Source organism: Myotis daubentonii, chromosome 5 (assembly GCF_963259705.1).
Source record: "Myotis daubentonii chromosome 5, mMyoDau2.1, whole genome shotgun sequence".
Taxonomy (NCBI): Eukaryota; Metazoa; Chordata; class Mammalia; order Chiroptera; family Vespertilionidae; genus Myotis; species Myotis daubentonii.
The window spans coordinates 45454434-45475373 of NC_081844.1; the positions used below are offsets into that span (position 1 = coordinate 45454434).

At 38.6% G+C, this 20940-nt stretch overlaps 1 protein-coding gene across 1 annotated transcript; it reads right to left on the bottom strand.

The window, feature by feature from the left end:
- Positions 1-151: 151 nt before the first annotated feature.
- CTSO (cathepsin O) lies at positions 152-17870 on the bottom strand. Its single transcript, XM_059697699.1, has 8 exons — positions 17472-17870; positions 13626-13734; positions 12997-13136; positions 9848-10015; positions 8241-8362; positions 4787-4950; positions 4114-4206; positions 152-1928 (listed from the first exon to the last, which is right to left on the bottom strand). Exons 1-8 carry the CDS (start codon positions 17853-17855, stop codon positions 1894-1896), a joined length of 1215 nt encoding a protein of 404 aa, XP_059553682.1. The 5' UTR covers positions 17856-17870; the 3' UTR covers positions 152-1893.
- Positions 17871-20940: the final 3070 nt, after the last annotated feature.

Consider the following 20940-nt stretch of genomic DNA (forward strand, 5'->3'; position numbering starts at 1 on the left):
TAAGGTGTCCTTCAATTTTACTGATTGGGTGATTACATAATGTTGATGCCATTAACTGAACAAACTCTTGTGTGAGTGCAAAGCACATTAACATTGTGCTCACAAAATGTAAGCCATGCACTTCTGGACACAGTCTTCTTAACCTAAAGTCATCAAAATTCAGAGCAGCTAAGAAATATTACTTTGTAATAAAAAAATGTTTAGTATTTGAAAAAGAGTATCAAAAAAGCATTTGTGTTACATAGAAATGAGTAAATGAACACAAACACAATTCCATTTTGGTAAACTTAGACAATAAGAATATTACTCAATTAAACTATCAATGTTTGTCTTCCTGGCGCATTTATAAACCTGAGTCAACACATAATCTTTTGATATTGGTTCTGGTTGGTGTAAGAAAAAGAAATGCAGTGTTTTGTTTTTTATTTTACTTTTCTAATAAAAAGGATGGATAACTAAAAGCAAAAAGGGAAAAAAAGGAAAAATAGGATGTTCTCACTTATTTCAGTGGTTGCTGCTACATTTAAAACTTTGTGGGGTTTTTTTTTTGTTTATATATTTTACATTAGAAAGTGACTATGAATTTTAGAAAAGAAATGCTTACATATGTAGTATTTATTAGATTTTCTTATATTCTCATATAACTCATTTAATATAGTTGTAAAATCAAAAGATCAGCTCTTCTGCTCTGAGGTTCTTACAGAGGCACACATAATTACTTAGACAAGAGAGAGAACATGGGCATGAAGAACCAGGAACCAGGTCAAAGCCAAATGGATGCACACACAAAAAAAGTAGTTAGATTGGGATTCCTGGAAACATAAGCTGAAAAACAAACAAACAAACAAAACAACCACACACACACACACACACACACACACACACACACACACACACACATAACAGAGAGCCTGAGAAACTCATATTCTGGCTAATGCCCCAGATTAATGGCAGTAGACTTTGAAAGGGGTGTTGCCTACAAACGATGGGAGGAAGAGAAAGGTGAGCGCCCGATGTTGGTGGCTTAGATGAATCAAAAGAAATAAAGACTTCTTAGCCAGGGAAGTCAAACCACCAGGAGAATTGAGGAGTGGCCCAGTAAAGAGTAAGAGAAAGAGAGTAGGAAAATGTGGAAGAAAACATTGTCCTTCAATATAAAGAGATCAAAGTAAGGAAATGAAGTCTATTGGAATCCTATTGACAATGAAAATTGCGAAATAATAATCTTTTCTCAGGCGATGCTAGTTGAGTTCTTCTTATCACATAATTGCCATATAATTTATTATCATTTAATTTCCATCTCTTGAAAAGTGATCTTGTCCTTTTGTTTTTTCACTTCATTATCTTTCTACAAATCAAGGAGTAAATACTATTTGAGGTAAAGCTATTGGCATTTCAAAATCCTTATGACATTTCAACTCAGAGGGCCAAGAGTATAATTGTGAGAGGCACACATAACTTTAGGTTGGCTATTCTTGTAGGTAGGGGTAAGCTAAGGCAGTAATTATATCCCACAAGGAAAATAAATTCTTATCAGCTCTTTAATGACATTGAAAATAAACAAATAGCAAACAAACAAAAACAGCAATTAAACAAAACCGGATAATAGCCTCTTCAAAGTAAAGAGACCTAAAGTATCTTAAACTGACATTCACTCCGGGGTGGGAAACTGTTTCCCAGGCCATGGAGCTGGTGTTCTTCCTCCTGACTGTGTTGCCCATCTCTTCATAAGACGGAGACATGCCATAACTTGGCTTACATACTACCAGGCCCTAGAGCCTGTTGTGGTTAGTTGCTAAAACCTAAAGGTGAATAATGCTGAGAAGAAAGTACCGTGCTGTATTTCATTAGGAACCTTCATTTTGGTAGTTGTCTCTTGATTCCATCAATTAATCATACAAATACGGCAGAAACAAAATCTGCAATACCTAAGAGAAAAGAAATTATTAATAGCAGTCTATTTGTTCTTTATATGCCTTGTAAATAGCAAATTAAAACAATGTTCATTTGGGTTCAGAAAAAGTTAGCAATTACTAAGAAAATAATTTAACAGTTATAGCTGTCAGTATAAATATGGCAATTTAAAAGCAGATATTGGAAGATATAACTAATATTTTTGTTTTAAGAAACTATAAAAACACATACACAAAAACACATAAAATGACTTACTAACTGAATAGGTAAAGGTATGTGAACTCTTTACTACATATATATAGTTTAGAGATGATATAATAATTTACAGAAATATTTTAAATAAAATTTGAAAATTCAAACCTTTAAGATTTGAACTTTAATTAGCAAAAATTTAATAAATCACGTGTACTATGCTTTCTTAGCTCACAAGAACATAAATCTCAATATTGTGGTGAAAACAATAACTAGCTCATTCAAGACTGGATTTCATTGTAAATAGCTATATTTTTGAAATCTCTCGGGGCCATGAAATGCTATTTATCTTAAACCATTGTTCTTAAGAGTCATGTCATCACCAAATACTTTCACCATTGTTCTTAAGAGTAATGTGATCACCAAATACTTTCAGGAAGAATTTGGACTCTGTGTAATTACTAGCTAGTCGTGCCTTTGGAGAATCACACTGGGAAACAGAGAGAAGAAACTATTCCAACTCATCCTCAGTAGAGCTGGGGGCCAGGGATAAGGTGGTCGTGGGGAATGCAGAGTCATAATCGAGGCAACTATGAGCTAATGTCTGCATTATGTTCTTGTAACTCTTCTGCCAGAGCTTTTTTTTAATGTATATTTTTATTGATGTCAGAGAGGAAGAGAGAAGGAAACATCAATGACAGAGAATCATTGACTGGCCGCTTCTTGCACACCCTGCACTGGGGATGGAGCCTGCCACCCAAGCAAGTGCCCTAACCAGGAATCAAACATACCTCCTGGTTCTTAGGTCGAAACTCAACCACTGAGCTAGGCTTTGAAAACTGCCACCTGTTAGCCCAGACCCAGGCATCATCGTTAGAAATAAGTTATGTTTAGTTTCAAAGGTTCAATGAATGGCAGGAGTAATTTATCTGGATTTTCTAGCAATGTAAAAGCCCCAAATGATGCTATAAGGTGGGGTCTTGATTGGGTTGCTAGCACTTTGGCTTAAAGATTTCTATGATGTTTGTTCTCTTCAATAAGTAATTGATGTAAATATTTTACTGGGGTGATAAAACAGACCATTTATGAATTCTCATAAATTCTACTTTATGGAACCATTAGGTAGTACTCACTAATTGAGTCAAAACATAAACTCCCAAGCCTTCTATAACTCTCCTTTATCAGTCTCACAGTTTATAGTGCTCTACAATTTTTTTAAAAAGTTATTTGTATGCTAGAAATAATTATAGTGAGAAAAGTAAACTATTGCTCTCATATGCAATATAGTTTCATTCTAACTTGATTCAGAAAATATGTTGATTTTCCAGATCAGAAATTGTAGAATACAGGTTTGGACATAAGTTTTAGAATACCCAATTTAAAGTACTTACCTAGCTATTTTAATTTGGTTTATGGTTAACACACAAAAAAACTGTTATTCTATAAAAGAGCACATTTGGTATTTGCCTAAGCTTCTCCATTCATGGGTGCTATATTAGAATTTTGCAGGTAAAAGGGAGAATATTAAATCAGAAACAATCCTAATACTTTTTTTCATACATTTCATAAATTTTTATCCAAAGAAAAAGTGATTCTTGACAATCTTTGTGCAAGTATTATTAATGCAAAAATTAAGAAAAATTCATACAGTTATAACAAGTAAAATTGGAACTAGGGGACTTTTTGGAGAACTTCAGCCTCCTAAGTTGAGTATTTTTAAAATCCAAAAGCCTCTGGATTTTGAAGTAGTTAACTTTGGTAAATTATTAGTTTATCTTATGTTTTGCTTATTATATTTGTTTTTACTACAGTCTTTCTTCCTTTTTAAAGCATGAATATGTGCAATAGTGTCTCTTCTTTAAAAAACTATTCTATTTTTATCAATTATAAAGTGATGTGAGTATGCTGGAAACATACTATGGGTTGGACAGGTTTATAATTTTAATATATTCAGAATATCTTCCTTGACACTTAGCCTGGATCTTTAAACACAAATTCATGACTCACCACAAATATTACTTCCCATTTTTACATGGGCATAGCCATCCACTCCCCACGAACTTCCCCATGAGTTCCGTACAATCCAATATGGAGTAGTTCCTACAAAACAAAAATTGGCAACAAACCCCAAAAAACTCATATTTGCAGTGAATGCATGTTTACTTTAAGTTTATATCTTGATCAGTGTTAGTAGCTTTAACAAAATGATTAAAACTGTAATAGAATGCTAACTTAAGCTACCTAAGTAAACTTGAGCTGTACTTAGTGTCACACTCCAATCATTGGAAAAATATGTTTGAATTCATTCACTTAATACGGAACTTGCACAGAATGAAAGCACACACACATTTCCAGGGCATTAGAAACAGGGAAGAATAATTGTTAGATATGTATGATAAAACAATAGGCACTTCTATTTTCCCAACAATTATCCTAAACACTTCAGATGAAAAATACACATTATTTAAATCAGTAATTATCATCATTCTAATAAGTTATCCACCAAAATTGATAAGGAGGAACACAATGGGGTTATTTATACCCAGAAGTCTACTGAAAAGTAGTAAAGGTCTTAGGAGGACTTAGATATACGACCACATTTTAACTTTTTATATAGTTAAGGTGATTTGTCAGTCACCTTAAGCTGAAAAGCAATCAATCAAGTCTTATCAGCACCTACCTGTTTTATCAAATCCAGTTATGATAATAGCATGATTTGCTTCTCCACTAGAGCAGTGATGCTGTATTATCCCTCCGAGATAATCTTGCCAGCTCACTGCATCTACTATCCCTACCAAAGGACCAAAGGTAAGGAGTGCTTTTGCCATTTCATCTTCTTGGTCACTACCAAAAGAGAAAATATTTGGTTAAGGAGTTTAGTTTTTAAGGTAAGAATATTTTTTTAAAACGATCTCTTTAATCTTTGTATGGATACACATAGGTTTGGTTGCAATTACAGAAGACTTAAACAATGGAGGCGACAAGAAGTCTGGGAGACTGGTAGTCCAGGGCTGCAATAGATATCAAGAACCCAGGCTCCTCTTATGCTATTATTCTGCCATGTGAGGTGTCCATTCCCAAGTTCAATTAATGGTCCAAGATGGCTTCAGGAGCTCCAGGCATTTAACATATATTCCATTCAGCAGGGAGTAGAAAGGAGAGGTGCTGCATTCCTGTTGAGATTTCCCAGAAGTAACACACACATTCTGCATATATCTGAAAGGATCTCATTGGCTAGAATTTAGTCATATGGCTAAGTCTAGCTTCAAGGAAGATGGTAGAGTTTTGCAATTGGCTGGCATAGCGTCCAGCTATCACACAGGCACTTTTTAAATAAGGAAGGTGGGAAAACTATATTCCTCATTGTGGCAGATGATGGGGGAGAACTTCCCAGATCTTCTGGTCCTTACACTGGGCTTCCAACAAGGAAACCCTGCAACTCTTTACCCGAGGCCCTTCTCTCTCAAAAAGCCCACGACCACTTAGACCCCAGCCATACCCTCAACTAATAAATCTTAGGAGGTGATGAAAATCAACTTGCATTGGCTAACTCTGAGATTCATTTTACCTTGGCCCCAAGAGTTCCTCAGTAAGATTAAGTTCCAGCATACCCTCAGTACTAATTTGCTTAATAAAGAAACCCCTTTTTCCCCTGTTTTATCTCATCTCCCTATTCCTCTACCAATGGTTCCCAGGGTCACTTCCTACAAATCTGTTCCTTAGACATTCATGCCTCAATTCCATTCTTTCAGTCGTTCAGGCCAAAAAGTTTGTAGTCATCCTTGACTCTCCTAATTATCTCCTATATAAAATTCCTCAATATATCCAATCCTGTGGGCTTTAATTTCTGTGAGTGGAATTACCTTATGATCTCTCATGTCCAAGCCTGTTTTACTAAAACTCTGCTCTAAATTTATTAGCGAGTAACCTTTCTTACCTCATCTCCCACTAGTCTACTCCATTTTCTCTTCACTACAGTCATTGTTCTTTAAAAATGCCAGACATATTCTGTCTCAGGGCCTTTGCCCTTACAGTTCCTTCTGCTTGGAATAGTATTTCCTCGGATATCTACTGGCTAAGTTCCCACACTTCTTCAGGTCTTTACTCAAATGGCATGTTCTCAGGGAGCCCTCCCTAGTCACCCTTTATAAAACTGTGTGCTCCTCTCCCCTCACCGTGATGTTTCCTCTTCCTCCCAACTGTTTTATTTTGTCCTCTTTAGAAATTATTACATCTAACATACCATACATATTTTCATTTGTTTTGTTTGTTGCCTGTCTCTATCACTAAAATATAGTCCCAAGGAAGGGTTTCTGTCTGTTTTGTTCACTGCCGGACCCCATATCCTAAAACAGTGTTCAGTAGCAATTTGAGTGAGTGAATGAAGAAATCAAGGAAAGGTCTTGCCCAGTCTATCACAGTTAGCTTAGCATTGTATTATTAGAGAGTTTAATGTTCAGTGTAAACACAGAGATTCTTCAGGGGATCTCTTCCTTTTTAATCAAAAGGTTGGATAAGTCCTGTTTCAGGCCATTGCAGTGACCTTTGCATTCTCTTTCTCTCACTCTCCAACCCAGGCTATTGCCTCTTGTCCTTTTGTTTCTCCCTAACTTTCTCCATTAGCTACCCATGACAAGGGATTCCCTGAATCTTTTTCTAGTGACATTTTGAACATCTGATTCCTTCTTGCACACACACTTCACTTATACTCTCAAGGAATTCAGAGCTCACAGAGGCACACTTTCTCATTTTAGAAACTGTGTTACCTTTGCCCACAAAGGAGATGCTGACCGCTGTACTCAGTGACCCTGCACCTTTTATTATAGACCCAGCACAGCCTGCCATCTGTGGAATTGAAACTTTCTGCTATATGGTTCCCGGAGTCCCCCGAGAGCCCTGTTGTGGACAAGAGCTCTGCTGACAACCCGCCAAGCCTCTGACACGCATATGTTGTTTGCAGGGGTTCCATTTGCTTCCAGGGTCCAATTTCACCCTTGATTCCCTTCATATCCCATGGGCAGACACTATCTGGATGAAGAGATTTTTTTATATTCAGTACCAGGAACTTAGAGGTCAGTCTGTCATCTCATCTGAATTTAATGTAATTTCTCTGCGTTCTGTTTCAAAAGACTGTGCAAAGCCCAGCCGGTTTGGCTTAGTGGGTGAGTGTCGACCTCTGAACAAGGAGGTCAGGGTTCAATTCCTGGTCAGGGCATGTGCCCAACTGTGGGCTCAATCCCCAGTATGGGGGCATGTAGGAAGCACCAATCAATGATTCTCTAGCATCATTGATGTTTCTATATCTTTCTCCCTCTCCCTTCCTCTCTGAAATCAATAAAAATATATTTTTTTAAAAAGAAAGACTGTGCAAAGCTCCCTCAATATTTTAAACAATAAATAAATAAAGCCAGATTTTGGTTGAGTCTTTGTCCTTATCATCTCTGATCACTTATCTTGCATTATATTAAATGGCCACAATGGTTCTCTCGCTGGCTTTGAGAGCATTTTTTAATGATTGTTTCCTTAAACCTGTCCAAAGTCAACATGCCCTTCAAGTTTTGACACAAATCCTCTTCCTCAGCCTATCCTTATCTATCCCCCAATCCCCCTGTGCTTATATAGGGCGTGCTACCCAATCGACCTCCAGTTTTTAATGCAAAGTTTAATGCAAAGTTTCAGTTTATGCTTTTAGTATACTGATGCCTTGAAAATGCAAGGAACACAGAGAGTGTTCCAAAACGCTTCTTGGTAAGCAGACTGCTTGATATTAGCTGGGACATCTATACAAGGCAATTTTCCACTGATTCAACAGGAGGATTGAAATATACTAATGGTAATTATGACACCTAAATTTGGTAAGAGGAAGGTGGCAAATATAAATTATACCTGTCATTGGATTTAAATGTGTTAATTTAAGCTAATTTCTATTGTAATGACACTTTGAAACCTAAGTAGATCATGTTTAAGGAACAACATCCATAGCACTCCATGGTGATTGATAGTCTCTTTAGTAAAAAGTAGGTATGAAAACAATTATGAACATGCAGTGAAGCCTTCAATCAAGTTATTAATTCCAAATAGTCAATATATCATAAATTAGGACATAGGGAGAAAGCTCGGAATAAGACGTTTACCTGAAATCATGTGCAGAATAACCTTTGATTGAAAATCCAGAATGTGAATCAGAAAAGTAATGGCACAGGCCGTTCTGTTCTTTAAATGGGTATTCTGAATCTCTCACCAGTTTTACTTGCGTCTAAAAGAAAACAATCACCCAAAGAGTTCTCTGTCAAGCAATTGTTTTAAATAGAACTTAGTGCAATGTGTCATAATAGGATTCAACTTGGCCACACCTTCATCATGTGGGTATTCTTTGGGTAATAATAAGCTCTTAAATTCAATCTTTAGGTGTTGTTATGGATATCCTAGGTAATTAGAGTCATTAGCTTCCATTCTCTTTATTCTTATTATTCCTAGATCTTCCTTCCTTGGACCTCTATCAATCCAATAATAATAAAGCCTTGTCATCTTTCTCATCCTATATAATAAAGAGCTAATATGCTAATTAGACCAAACAGCAGAAGGACCTTCCAGACGACCTTCCGGGCGAAGCTGGGGCTGCGAGGTCCGAGCCCTTTTGCATGAATTTTGTGCATCGGGCCTCTAGTGAGGTTATAATAGGGCAACTGGTTCTATGTTAGTAAGTCTTTGAAACTCAGCACAATGGTTTATGCACAGGCAATGGCCAGGTCAAACTTTTTTTTTTCTATCCACTTCTCTCTGTGCCTTTCATTTGGCCTATGTCACTTAGTTTATAATTGTTTATACTTAGTCCCCCTTTTCTGAATGTTGGGCTTATGAAAGGGAGAAGACAGGCAACTCATTGTCGCCCATAACATAGAAGAGTTTTTGGCATTCAGTAACTCAAATCTAGCAAATGAATAAGGGAAGGATGTTTGAGCTTGGAAAACTCTAGCTTGACAGCCTTTTAGAAAGTATAAAAGCACCTTCACTGGCTGGTTTCACACAACTGATGCTGGATCTAGGGCAAGGCCAGAGAGTATCCTAAGAATACTGAGGGATACTGACACTGAGGCATGGTGGGTAGGGTGCCTAATGGGAAGCAGAGGACTACAGGTGCAATTCTGGCTCAGCTACTGATTTGGCAATATAATCTCACATCTTCATCTATATACAGAGTTACTAAATTAGCTGTCCCTTTGTCCCTTTTAACCTTAATATTCACAAATTCTATGGAAATGGGTAATCATATGCTCATATGCTCTCCTTTCTGGGTCACTATGTGACACGTATCTGCAAAAACAAAACAAAACAAAACAAAAAACCCCACAAAAAAACACATTTACCTATTAAGAAATGTTCAGAAATAAACATAAATAATTTTTGGAAAACAGATCTCAGGTAAGATTTTCTAACCTTTGATCTTGATGATTGACTTGCCTAGAAGCAATACAAAAAAACACATTTACCTATTAAGAAATGTTCAGAAATAAACATAAATAATTTTTGGAAAACAGATCTCAGGTAAGATTTTCTAACCTTTGATCTTGATGATTGACTTGCCTAGAAGCAATTCATTTTTAAATCCGATTAATTCAAGCTTTGGTTCTCTAAATTTCTAAAAACATTATTAAGTAAACGAGAATCAATTGTCTGAATTCGGAGCACACATTAAGCAAAAGAGAAAACAAAGCGTTTCAAAGGCTGAGAAACTAGTCACCTTATTTAGCCAGTTCAAAGCATTAAAAGTAGACCCTCCATTGCAGCCGTAATTATTATATGAGCAATCAATGACCTGCTGCACACTTAGGTCTTCCAAAGGCTTCCCTTTCATTGCATATGCTGATTCCACTGCACCTACCACACTGAAGGCCCAGCATCCTCCACACTGTTTAAAAAAGAGAAACAAAATAGTATTTATTATCAAACAATGTTCAAACCAACTTTACCAACATTTTTCAATATCACAAGTTATCAAATCAGGTGGGCAGAATCTAGAGGTCTACAAAAATATAAATGCTCATCCTCTTTTCCAATTTGAAAAAAAGAAAAGAAAACCAAAATTCTCTTTTAAGCATCAAAATCCAATGATTAGTTACAAGTAAATTGGTAGTATCATTATTATAAATTAGGCAATGCAAGATGAAACCAAATTTTAGAGAATGAGAAAACAAACTGATATTTTAAAAGATAAGTCGGTTCATTAAATAGATGATGTCTGTTTCTAAGAAGTATACCAATTCCTATCCCATTCTCCAATCCCTTTTGTTTCTCCCCAGATAGTATGCTTCTGTGTCATCCACCGTCTTTGCCCCAAGGGAGGTGATAAGTTGAGGTGGGGTGAAGATGTGCGTCGATGTATGTCTTATATATTATACTCATCATTTGATGGACACAGGAGCTGAATGAGTTACATTTCAGGCTATCAATATGCCAGCTTATGTCAATTATAAATGCACATGAAATGTTCTAATGATAGAAACCCATGTTATCCATTCCTCATTCAAATGTTGGCTGGCAACCTTTCCGATTCTGGATCTATTTACTTGCTTTTATTGGACAAACTAGAACAAAAGAATAAAAGGTTGTCCCGAAAGAAAGGAAGGAGAAAGAGCAAATAGTATCAAGGATTATACACAAGAAAGATCCATGAGAATGAGATTTGGAATTGGGGGGAAATATCCTAATCACAGGGCCATGTGCTGTAGAGTTAGGCAAAGAAAGAAAGAACAACTGGCTGTCTCTGTGGAGTGAAGTTTTAAGCAACTTCATGGCTTTAAGTGGCCATATTTATGTCCATATCTCTAGTGCCTATGGCATAGTAAAATATTCACTAAGGGCAACCTCAGAATCTTCACCCATTGATAAATGTTGAGACAGGTTGCTGACATCATACCTATAGGTAGCTTTAGTTAACCTGCCTTTGGCTTCCCCTGGAAGGCAGTGCCTGCTCAAAGATATCTCTCTAGTATACTCCTTTAATTAAAGAATCCTAACGAAAAGTTCCCCTTTAATACAATGCAGACACTCCTGGGAGGATTAGATGTCAGGCTATTTCGCACGTGATTATGAATCCAGTAACAAAGCAAATGCTTTGTGGTGGCCCACATCAAATATTTTTGCAGCCCAGCCAATATAACGGTATGTAAGAAACATTTGAATAAAAATTTTGTAACTTAATTTTTACAATATCCTGTTATACATAATTATTATTATTTTTAAAATATATTTTATTGATTTTTTACAGAGAGGAAGGGAGAGGGATAGTGGGTTAGAAACATCCATGAGAGAGAAACAAGGATCAGCTGCCTCCTGCACGCCCCCTACTGGGGATGTGACCGCAACCGAGGTACATTGCCCTTTACCAGAATCGAACCTGGGACCCTTCAGTCCGCAGGCCGACGCTCTATCCACTGAGCCAAACCGGTTAGGGCCTGTTATACATAATTATTAATGAAAAAATAAAATGTTTGCTAATGACTGATTACTATAATTGTGTTGCATCCATTTCCCTTACATGCCTTATGCACAGGCGCACCATTTCTCTCCACTAATACTGGCAGTGAATATTTTAGCAGCTGATTGCCACATCATTAGTTCTTGGACTGACTTGTTTGGTGTGCACAACAGGGATATCTCACTTTCGGAGAACAAGAAAAATAGATTTATTTGCATTATGCTTATTCATTTTGCAGTTATTCAGTATCTGGTAAGTTAATTTTCAAGAAAAAATGTTAACTTTTATTAAAATGCTCTATTATTTTATGTTAACAATTACTCATTTATTTCGGCCCTTTGTATTAAGCATGTCTCTATCAAAATAAACTTACATTTCTATGAAAATTGAAGCTTTTGTGTGTTTTTTAGTGGTCCACATAAACTTAAACCTTATTTATTTGGCCCGTGTTAATCTTTGAATTTGACATGCTTGCCCTAAATAAATGGTGACTGGGAAACTGCAGGGTCCAGAATACTTGCCATACTGTCAGATGGGTACTAGACTTATCGAGGTTAGCGCTTCGTGAGTTATATAAATGTCTAATCACTATGTTGTACACCTGAAAGTAATATAATGTTATATGTCAACTGCGATTGGAAAAAATAACCAGGGGAGGTTGAATGACCCGTTGAGGTTTCCACTGCAGTTAAATTGAGACGATAGCCATGCGGTTAGGTAACTGACTTTCCTCAGTCTGCTGACAATCCCTGTGCTGCAAATTTACTGCCTTCTATCTTTTTTAAAGTGTGACACCTTTTTTAATGCTGTAGTCTAACCTAATTTCTCTTATAACACCTTTTGTTTTTACTGCAGGGGTTTGTCCTGGTAGTGATTTTTAGGAATGTATGTATATGTCACATTATAGCAAAATAGACTGCATTTCTTAGGGTCACAGATTGAAAGCGTATGATCCTTTAGGGGACAGGGTTTTCCACTGGAGCTCAAGGGATGAGATCTGAGAACCTAAGAGACCAGGCCACACTGTCGGTTAGTGTATATGGTATCACATTACTTTTTCAGTGTCATTTCTCATTTAGTAGTCGTTTACCTTCTCCAGCCCTCCATCTGCTGTTCTACAGAAGGTTTGGAAACTGTGACACAGCTACTGGGAAGCACCCTGAGCCAGTGTGCTGGTGGCAATGGTCATTAGTGAGAGAACACACCAAGGAAGGCTTATCTCAGAAAAAGTCGGGCTTTGACATCTGCCTCCCACTCCAACAGAGTCTCATCTTACTGCCATTTATTGAATGACTGGGGTGCGATTTTACCTAGAAGAATGATGGATTCCATTACAAGTCTGATTAAACTTGACCTCAACGGTGACTCCCCGTGCTCAGATGATTAAAAAAGAACAAAACCCGAGAACTTACCGCCTGCTGGTTTCTCACTTGTGTTACAACATGCTTATCTCTCCAGTCAAATCTTAATGGCAAAGAGATGTTGGAGATGAGCATTGGCCCTTTCGGGGAGTAGCGGGGGAATCTAGAAGTTTTGCTTCTTAAATAAATAGCTGAGTAGAAATAGGAAATGAAAAGACAATATTAGATTATAGGAAGGGCCCCTTGGGGTTCTTTTTTGGAGGAACGTTCCAAAAGAAACGTTCGCTTTGTAGGAGAGCCTACATTTATGATTTTTCTATGTGCTTTTCCATAACATGAAATGCAGTCAACTGAAAGCTATAAGAGATAAGAATTCCTACAATAGGGCTGAAGGTGCCACAGAAAATTACCTGTTTGAAAGAACCAAGTCAATGTGCTCATTGTCCCTTACAGCAACATGGAAGTGTCTATAATATTTAGTTCTTAAGCAATAATTAGAAGAGTGACCATGAATTTATTTTTCTGTCAGCACCTGGTCCATGCTTGGTACCTAGTAAGTATTTAATAAATTATTAACTACTACTCAATGTTCTAGATTCACAATGTAACAATTCCTCAAAAATTAAGGAAAGAAGTTAAAATCAGGAAACCAATCAGCTAATGGCATCACTACACCATACCTTTAAATTCTTCAGGAAACAAATATGAAAACTGATTTATTCCATAGATGGCAGTGGAATTTTCACTAGGAAATAAGGAATTCAAGTATCGATGTCTATTAAGACTTTCCTAAAAGGAAAAAAAAAAAAGGTAATTTGTATCACCTATGTTAACTTTCCAAAGCAATTTGTGTATAACTAACTTGGAGATATTCTTCAGGTGTACAAGTCAAGGTCTGAGTTATTTGTGGCAGATCACAGTGAAAGGTTGTGTAAGATAATGAGATCATATTAATAAATGCTTTGTATTAGAACTGCTATCTGATTTCAGGGACATTTTTGAGAGTGGGAAAGATATATCTTATCCATTTGTAATTTGTTCCCAATAAGCACGTAAAGAGCACTAAATATTTGTTTGTTTAACATAGTGGAAACAAGAAAATAAATTGCAAATAAATACTATGTACTAGTGGAAACAGTCACCAGTAGACATTCATGCAATGAAGCAATTAGGCATTTGGAAAGTGTGTCTTCTTTATCTTTGTATTTCCGAGCACTACGTAATGAAACATGGGGAAGGGAATGAGGAAATAATAAATAAACCTGATTCTATTTGAGCTTTATAGAATGCCTATCTCACTTAGGGCACAAAGCTTTGTGAGATGGAATCCTGGAAATGGTCCAGGCAGATAGGTTCGTTTGCCTGTCTGGAGGGAAAATATGACCATTACTTACAGATTTCTCAGCTTTTTGTGATAATCATGTTTTTTACATGAACATGCCTCAATTTCCTCATACTATCAGTTGTGTAGCACAAATAAAATATCCAAGGGACCACTCATTTTGTACATATCAATTCTATTTCTTCTATAATTTTTATGCACTTATCTGTTTATTGTGTGTCTATTTCTTAAACCCATAAGCAAAATGAGGACAAGGCCTATCTGGCATTTATCAATGTGTTCCCCACATGCCTGGCCCACAATATATGCTTAATCAGTATATGTTGCTAACTATATATATATATATATATATATATATATATATATATATATATATGCCTAATATGCAAATTGTCCCCACGGGAGTTCAACCAGGAAACCAGGAGTTCGATCACTCGCTATGATGTGCACTGCCCACTAGGGGGTGGCGTGGAATGAAGGAAGGCCCCAGCCAGCAGCTGGGGAAGGAAGGCCCAGGCTGGCAGCTGGCTGCCAGAGAAGGAAGGCCCCAATCAGCCCTGATTGCCGGCCGGCCAGGCCTAGGGATCCTACCCATGCTTGGATTTTGTGCACCAGGCCTCTAGTAAATATATAAAGGACATTTCATATACATCAAGTCCTTAATAGCTTTAAGGCGTTTATTTTTAAGCAAATTATCTGTGGAAATATTCATAATCTTATTTCTTCCTTTCTGAGCATGCCTGGAAGAATTGCTAATCAATTAATAATAAACAGTCATTGAGATTTAGGCATTTAAAAATAATCCTGATGAATCAGAGCTTTGAATATCATTTGGAGAGGAGAGGTATAAATACAAAGAATAGAACTGGAATGCAAAGAAATTATATAGACATCAAGTAACCAACATAAGCCAGAGATGGCTACTGCCAAGTAATTCAGAGGATTCATTTTCTCTGCAAGTCTTGATTGGCCAACCTTGTGAGCTGAAGTAACCAGAGAAGGCATTGAGAATGTGGGACTTTAAGAATGCACAGAGCATATGGCAGTCAGGAGAATGGGCCTCGCAGACCTCCAACCACAGCGGATCTTCTGACAATGAATTACCAGGAGGAGGCCCAGAAGGAACAAGGTTCCCACAGGCTGCACCTAGCCAATGACGGAGCAGTAAGACTGGCCTATCTGGGGCACCATGGCACTCGGCTGAAAGCTGGTTTTTGATTGATGAGTTCCTTATGACCTCTCCTACCCTAGATAGCAGTCTAGGGCACTTCCCCAATCTTCCTTTCATCACAAGATGTGAGTTTATATTGAGCTCCGACTCCTCATCCTATTAGCAACCTGTCATGAAATCAGCATAGGAGAGGATCAATTAGCATATTTTTTTAACATAAGGAATGGAGGATGTAACAGTGATCAACTGTATAGTAAATATCTCCAAATATTTAAATATATAAAATATTAAAATGAAGGACTTGAACCTTAATTTCATTTATAAAAGAAAAGATGTAAAGGTTTTACCACTGCTGAAATCAGCAGAACTTGTTCAAACAGTAATGTCTTGCATAGGTAACAAGAAATCCTAGGAGGATGGTTCCGAAAGCGCAGTTCTTAGGTGCTTTCAGTTTAGTTCACCTGGGTTGCTAGGTGAGAGGGAGGTTGGGGAACCGGCTGAAAAAGGCAAAGGGATGTAGAAGTACAGACTTGCAGCTACAAAATCGTCATGAGGATGTAAATACAGTAAAGTACAGTATAGTTAATAATAGTCTAATAACAATATGGTGTTCAGGTGGGTGCGGGAATTATCGTGAGTTATATAAATGTCTAACCACTATGCTGAGACCTGAAACTAATATAACATTGAATTTCAACTGTAATCAAACATAAAACATTTAGATAAAAATAAAAAAAGACATCTAAGTTTTGCAGAATACACAGGAAACATATTAGCAGTTTTGAAAGGTGCAAAAGTTTGAACAACAAATGGATCACATACTAGAAATCTGGGAACTGATAAATCAAAACAGCCTTTCAACAGGCATGATGAAAAATAATTATCTTTACAAGTTTTTTTCCCTTTGTTTTGACTGAATGTTTAATTGAATGAGTGACAATAAGACATACCAGGTTCCAGGGCCAAAAAACTTGAGGAAATTATGATTATCAAACTAGGAAAAACATGTCCTTTTGACATCAATCAATATTTTGTTTTAAAACTCTCTAATCAACCTTATTTATATTCAGCTACCTGTCTGTTCCAGAGTTTTAATGCTGGGGCAAAACCTAAACCTATTGATGAAGCCTTTTCAAAATAATCTGAAAAAGAAATCAATGCTTTCCCTTTCTCTACATCAGTCTCCACCAAGTCAGGTGAACTTTTAATAAGGTGGTGCATGAGTCTACAGAGCCCAGTTCAGGAAAATCATACGTGGACAAGGTTCTCCCAGCTTGCCCAATGCAGGCACTATAGCCAGCGGTTCTCAACCTGTGGGTCGAGACCCCTTTGGGGGTCGAATGACCCTTTCACAGGGGTCGCCTAAGACCATTGGAAAACCCATATTGTTTTTGTGATTAATCACTACGCTTTAATTATGTTCAATGAAAATACATCCTGCATATCAGATATTTACATTACAACTCATAACAGTAGCAAAATTACAGTTATGAAGTAGCAACGCAAATAATTTTATGGTTGGGGGTCACCACAACATGAGGAACTGTATTAAAGGCTCGCATTAGGAAGGTTGAGAACCACTGCTTTAGACAATTCTGATCCCAGAAGGAGTGACCAGCGCCCCCCTCCGGAAGAAGCTGGCAGGTTTCTAACGCCTGTGGTTCCTATAACTGAAATGAGGCAGCTTGGGAGGCAGTGAGCACCGCCAGGGGGTTCTGCTAAAAGGGGAGCTGCTAAGAAAAATGCTTCGGACCTATCCACTGATCACTTGGGACGGATCATAGAAATCCACGGCGGCAAAACTAATTTGGAAAATCAAATCTTTTGAGTTAGCAAAGGCATGAGATAGGGCGAGAGCTAGACACGTGGGGGACACAGGGAGAAGTTGGGGGGTGTAACCCCAACTCAGAAACTCCAGCGCGTCCCGGCAGGCGAGGGGATCCCCAGGACCCCAGCCCAGACTCAGGACAGGAAAGGACGAGAAAGAAACAAACAGGGGGGCGCGCTCGGTACCCGGAAGGCGGCTGCCTGTTGCTCTTGGCTCCGCGGTCCCGTCCGGGTGAAGGTGGCACCGGGACCGGCTCCGTGGCCTCCGCCGAAGCACCAGCACCCGCACCAGCAGAGCAGCCAGAGCGCCCGCAGCTCCATGCCCGAGCCCAGGCCCCGGGCGCCACCCGCCCCGAGGGTTTCCTTTCGGTTCCTCGGCTCCTCCCCCCAGGGCTTGGGGGGCGGGAGCAGCACAGCGGGGTGTGCGGTCGGGCAGACCGAAGGCGCTCGCCCAGTTCCCAGGCTCTGTACCTGCGCGGCCGCTGAGCTGCCAGCTGTTGAGATTCGCCCTGCTTTTCGGCGGAAGAAGCATAAGACCCTTGGCCACGTGCGTTCTGGCTTCATCTCCATCTGTTAGAAAAAAGCCTGGGAGTCCTTCTTCATACAGGGCATGGACATACAAACTGGGGTGACCTGCACGTCCAGAATGAAGTCCTTTACTCGTCTTCCTTTGATCTCAAATGGAAAGATTCAGGCAGTAGTTGACCTTAACTTGACCTTAATCCTTGCTGTTTCTGCAATGGTCCCTCATGCTCAGAAACTAACTCTGAAATGCTTCGCGAATTTACACGGAGATATTCACTCAGCAGATGTGTGTTTACCGTATGTTGCAAAGAATATACGGTTGTGGAAATAGCGCCTAATTTCTTGATTTATTATAGTGCAGCCCTTTCGAAACTTTCAAAGTTTGTTTCTCCAGATGCACAGAAAGATAGAGATAGTAACTCTTAAATTTGTGCTGAAATTTAAATAAAGCAACCCACATAAAACACACTGCATGATGCCTGGCACATTTTAAGTGCTCAGTGTTAGCTATTCACATTATTTTTAAGGTGCCCACCCCCATTTTATTGTTGTTACACTGCTTTCCACCAGCTCAGCTTAATTCTGAATATCCCATTTTCATGCTTTCTTCTTGTTTTTAATATTATTTTTTAAACATTTTCACTTCCTATGAACCCAGTCCTAGAGAATGGACCACAGAAAGGACAAAAGTAATGTTCAAATCAGTTAACATCCCACCTGGCAGCAGTGCAGGCTGAGGATGCTCCGGTGGGAGGGGAGAGAACCCCCTTTGAAGAGACTAGGTGACTTCAAATGCCCATTGTCACAGGCCCTGGATGGCTCTTGAAACAGTCGCTCTGTTTCTCACATTTAAAGTGCACAAGGCACCTAAAACAATTACACAAGAATATTGAGTGTCAACTGCAATTGAAACGTAACAATTTTAAAAAGAAGTAATGCAAAAAATAGAGTGCACAGGAAATGCAAATTCTGCACAGGAAATGGTTCTGGAGTGAATCCTGGTTCTGCTTTTCTAACAAGTTCCCCGGGGCTGTGGCTGCTGCTGGGAGCACAGGCCACACCCTGAGTGGCAAGCAGTGCACCACTCCCTGCTACTGTTTCTCCACTTTTCCTCCTTCAGAGGGAACTGGGAAGAGGGCTGGGGTATCTACCTCAAAGGAATTCTATATTCCCTTCTGGTCATTGCATCTCTGCTTATTTCCTCGAAAGGTATGCAGTCAGTTTAATATTTTTGGACCTCAGGACCAGCTGCATAATTAGCATACTCACTGTAAAATGAAAATGGAGGCCCCTTCTTCATATATTATTAGGAATTTTAAGACAGGAGCAGTAGAGTGATAAACTAAGCGCTGGGTCTTTCTAAGCACAGGGTTCGATGTGACTGCTCAGGCCACAGATCCATGAAGGCGGCTCTATTGGGCCTTTCTATAATAATCCTTTCTATACAAGGCTCCTGGAAGTCTTCAAAATTGATGTCATGACCCTCTCAAACTTTTTAGAACCATTATCTGATTTATGTCTTTAATGTTTACCTAGGTACAGTGAGTCAAGCTATTTTCTGATGCAAAATTGGTAATAAGAATAAGTACATTTGTTCTGGGCATTAAAAGTAAAGACTTGGATGCTGTTTTACATGCATGTTTGAGGAGATATACTGCTCTTGGAATATATGGTGATAAAGATTTCTTTAGACAGTAAGTTCACAGATCCGTTCATGTCAACTCGGTAGTCTTTTGCACCTAGCTATTACTTATAAATCATTGAAGCTAATACCCTTAAACACACACACACACACACACACACACACACACACACACAAAACAACAACAAAGGTTTGCATTCAGATCACAGCTACTGTTTATTGACAACCTACTGAGTCAGAAAATTTAGTAACAGGCAGTCATTCTTACCCAAGCGTAAGTGGAACTGTAAAAAAGCCATGGAACGAAATTTACTTCCTAAGCTCACATCAACAAATACTTATTGACCACCTATTAAGTGTCAGGTATTGTTCTATGTAATGAGGATCCATTCGTGCGTGAATGATTAAAGAGACAAAATTTCCACCCTCATGGAACTGGCATCCAGTGAAAAGGATGCGCAGAAAAATTAGTAGAAGTGTTATGAGCCAATACAATTTCATAAGAAGAATCAGGAGGGTGAAGGGCTGGGGTTGCAACTTCAGATCAGGTGTTACGGATAGACCTCACTGAGAAGGAGATATTTGAACAGAGACTTGAAGGAGGTAAGAGTGAAATAATCCGATATTTGGGGAAGAGAAACTTCTAAGAGAGAAGGAACAATCAGTGCAAAGGCCTTGAGGTGAAAGCATGCCTGACGTGTTCCAGAAATGTAAAAAGGAAGTCAGTGTGCATGAAGTGAAGAGAAAGAGGGAGAGAGTAGAAGATGGGATAAGTAAGAAGCACACAGATTATATAAGTCTTTGTAGGTTAACAGGGAATAAAAATTATTTATTACATAGTTTTTTAAAGTTTGAAAAGTTTTCTTTTTCTCTTGAAAAGTGGAAGTCACAAGTATCTGCTAATTTTCAGAACAAACACTAAAAATTATATCTATATGGGAGATGTAATTTTTTTCTTTAAGTTTGCAAAATATCACACTCCTGTATTAATCCTATATTAATAATGTATCGCCGCATCACAAATAACCCCAAACTCAGTAGCCACAAAATACTAACATTTAGTATCTCACACAGTTTTGGTGGGGCAGGTTGTAGCAACCTAGCCAGGTGGCTCTGGCCCAGCCTCTGTCACGAGGTTGCAGACAAGTTGCTGAAGTGGCTGCAGTCATTTGAAGGTATCTCAGGCTTGGAGGGTTCGATTCCAAGCTCGCATGGCTGTTAGCAGGAGTCCTTGGTTCTTCTCAGGCTTTTGGACGAAGGCCTCACTCAGACCCTCCCCACCTGGATTCCCCAGAGTCCTGCTGTGGGATGACAAGTGTCTTCCCCAGAGTGAGAGACCGGAGAGACTGACAGAATGGGCAAAGGGATGAATGAGAAGGAAGCAGGTTTTGTCTTCTACAACCTGATCTTGAAAGTGACATACCATCCCTTCCACTCTCGGTTGCACAGACCCACCCAGGTAAAATATGGGAGGTGGGGATGATGACA